This window comes from Helicoverpa armigera, chromosome 1 (genome assembly GCF_030705265.1).
Source record: "Helicoverpa armigera isolate CAAS_96S chromosome 1, ASM3070526v1, whole genome shotgun sequence".
Lineage (NCBI taxonomy): Eukaryota > Metazoa > Arthropoda > Insecta > Lepidoptera > Noctuidae > Helicoverpa > Helicoverpa armigera.
The window spans coordinates 6,874,952-6,878,637 of NC_087120.1; the positions used below are offsets into that span (position 1 = coordinate 6,874,952).

At 37.3% G+C, this 3,686-nt stretch overlaps 1 protein-coding gene across 1 annotated transcript; it reads right to left on the minus strand.

The window, feature by feature from the left end:
• Positions 1-460: 460 nt before the first annotated feature.
• Positions 461-3,186, minus strand: LOC110374511 (lipase 3). Its single transcript, XM_021332247.3, has one exon. It carries the CDS (start codon positions 3,131-3,133, stop codon positions 1,685-1,687), a length of 1,449 nt encoding a protein of 482 aa, XP_021187922.3. The 5' UTR covers positions 3,134-3,186; the 3' UTR covers positions 461-1,684.
• Positions 3,187-3,686: the final 500 nt, after the last annotated feature.

A 3,686-nucleotide genomic window follows, 5' to 3' on the forward strand; every position in this document is an offset into this window, starting at 1 on the left:
AATCTGTTTTGCAAATTATTCCTCGCTTTTTTATCCATTCTTCTTCATTGTCTCGTACCATTGGTCGACGGCTTCCTTTGTTTTATCGATAAACAAAGAATTGTATGCCACATTTTACAATAGAATAATGCCGGGAGTTTATTAGACTTCTGTTATTGCTCTTGTACTAGTAACCTAGAGGAAGTGGGTAATTCATAGGTGCCTAATGTTGAATGTTTCTAAAATAGCGATCATGCTCGTCCATTGTTACATTCACGTAGAAACAAAAGAAATTGATGCAATACATCTTGTTATCGGGTGATCTCTAAACACAAAATCTAAATTCCTTGTACTAAAAGAAATACGAAGATACCTTATTTTTGTCTAGATTTTCAAGGATTGCAACGAAAGGAAGAATATTACGATTAATATCAGTCTTTTTATGTATTTAATAATCAACTTTCTATATAAAAAGCTCCAGAGAAGTTTGATTACAACAAGAACAGTAATAATATCTAGTACTATTTAAGTTTCCATATCAGCTAAATGCTATAGACACGTTTTGGCACAAGAAACATAAAATATAAATTCAAACTAAAATGCACAATATTTATTTACGCTCATTATTTTCTTGTACCTGCACTAATTAGAGCAAATAGTAAAGTGTACATTTTGTACGTCCATTTTATTATTTACCTAGTCGGCAACGCTTTTCGCCTAACTGTAGTCACTCATGTGTACCAGTCTTAACATAATATATAGAACAAATATTGCGAATAGCTCTCATTGATGTAAGAGCATGTAAGAGCTGCCAGCATACAAAATACGGTTTGAAATATTCCCTCAAAGAGTTCAGCTATGAATATTAGTTAGAAGCTATTTGCTCATATCAAAGACCCTGCATGTAAATAAACTATTAGAGTGCACACTGAATATTTCTCGATATCTAAATAAGCTTTGGCAAATAAAACGAGTTGCTGCTCGCAAATAATTTGCGAATTTTAGAGCTCTTTTTACATCAAAAGGCAAAAGCAAACATATGTGGGTCCATATCGGTCTGGAGACATTAAAAACATGCAATTATTTTTGTTTGCTTAAGATAACAATAGATATAACATCATCACCATTTAAAGTTAGACTAGAAGTAAACAATGGTTTTCTCCGCCGAAAGAAGATAAGCAGCTGCTAAAATATCTTGAACTTGCCAAAATTGACGATTTAAATATGGCGTACAGGGTCCTCCCCGTTCCTGGTGATAAAACTTGCATATTGCCATTCATAGGTGGGCACACAGTCACGTCGTTAGCATGAAGTTTGCAAACGCTTTTACATGTTGCCAGCCGATCTGAGCTTAACAAGCTATGTGTACTTTATGCCAGGAATATTATGAAAAAGTTTGATGAGTTGCCTGCGACACTACGAAAAATTCCCGGGGGATTCTAAAATTTTAAATCGTAAGAGGTCAGTTTGAATTGTAAAAATATATATTCAACATACTTACTTCGATACTTCACGGGAGTGATACAATTCAATCGCTTTGCTGCATTTATTTCGTATGGCGTGGTTAGGTATTTACCCAATGAGAGCGTTTTCGTCACATCTTTATTTCAATTTTATGTAAAAAAAAAAACAGTAAAAGGCTGTTTTATACAAAAATAATTCAAGTATGGCCGTGTGAGATACAGTTGATTTAAAGTCACATATATTAATCAAGATCATTACGAACTTCATTGCTTTTGGTACTGCCGAGCACCCTTATGCCACTGTCTAAAAATTCAATTATTTTTGTGAAAACTAATTCATCTGCGTGAGCACCCCAAACGAACTCGGTATGACTCATGTTCCTGCCTCGTATAATGTAGTGATCTATTGGATTCGTTATGCTGAAATACAATCTCAATACGTCTGGGATTGTGGCCAGCCAATCCTCACTGGAGCTGAACAAAACGATGGGCAACGATATCTTGTTCAACGAATACTCTTCATGAACTTTGTTATACTTATGAAACTTGCCACTTTTTACAATCTGAGCATAGTGAAGCATTGTATCAGTAGATCCGCCGGCTGGCACGTGGTACAGCATTCTCGCTAGAAAACTAAGATTCCACGCGTGGTTGTCTTCCGGAATTCCACCACTGATGAAATATAATGGATTACAGCAAAACAGTAAGGGTCCTTTACAATATTTCAGCGCAAGCCATTTTGGGATTTTCCGTGTTGGTACAAATTCTTTGTTTCCTATTAGTTTCAGCAGTTGCGCAGGTGGGCTGTTTGCCATGGCTGTCAGAACTTTAAACGGCCCTTCAACATTACTCATGAAAGCTAGGGGTGCCAAAAGAATTCCAATTCTTAAATACTGATTGTACTCAGGTAAAGTCGAAAGCATCACAAGAAGTGCTGTGGCACCCATTGAATGTCCGACAAAATCGATAGGGTCGTTGCTTTTTTTTACATATCGAATATAATCAACAACCGCGGGCAAATCGTATTCTCCTATTTCATGGAACGAAAACTTCCAGAACTCCACCGAATCTACTGACATTCTAACATGGCCACGTGAATAGTAGTTACCCCTCGCATTAGCCATCCAGACGTCGTACCCAAAATCGGTTAGGATATAAGGTAACGACTTTTCAGGTCCCAGTAGAATCCAATCTGCGGAACTGCCGAGTAATCCATGATGAAGTAGCACTGTTTGGTTCACCACTCTCATTGCAGGAGTCCTATCGGTTCTGGGAGATATTCGATGCAGGGTAAGCATGTAGCCATCTCGAGTGTGGACAAGATGCGACTCCACTCTCCTCCCGTGCAAGGTGGCCAGCTGCGGAGTCGACATGAGAGCAGTCGGCTCAGACTTCAAATTGATGTATTCAGGAATCTCCGTCTCGTTTTCTGCAGCTGTCATTTCCACAAAATCGTTGAAAGTCCTCTTGAAAATTGAATCCCCATACTGAAGTGATGCTGACGGCAGTTGTTCGTATGTATGCGGCGGCTGGAACAGTTTTCTTACTTCTAGTCTTATGTGATGGAATGTCTTTGTCACAGTGGAGGCGAAATCATTTAACTTTGCAGCGAGGAGGTCAAACAGCGGATGACCGGTCACATTTTGATTAAGACATAGTAATATCACCAGAGTTAATATTAGAATATTCATGATCACACATGCGTCTTCCAGATTTGCGCTCGCGTTATGAGTGGACACGTCGTGAACTGACTAATTATTACGTAACTTTTACATTCATAGATAGATGCTCCATCGATATTTACAAATTAGAACAATGGCACGCTCGTCGTATTTTAAAATACTTTCCATGAGTCATTCATTATAAAATTAGACTACAATTGAAATTTGTTTTATAACATCCGCACACTCCTAATGTTGCTTATTAAAAGAAATTGTAACATTGTCGCCGCACAGACCGAATTGAGTTTAAGTCCGAGAACACAAAGTTCCATACGAAAATACCAGATATAGTTGACATGAGAATGATTTTTATGTGGCTTTTCTACGCAACTACGTTTGATATTATGTAATTTTAATAATATTTCTTTTCACATTATGGCGTCCAGGACTAGTTTATTTTTCCTTTTCATGCAGTCTAAAATTCGCGCTTTTTGTCATTTAATAAAATCGACACACTCGTTAAATAACACGCCAGTACCAATAATAATAGTTTGTTATTACACTTAATTTTACAATAACACTC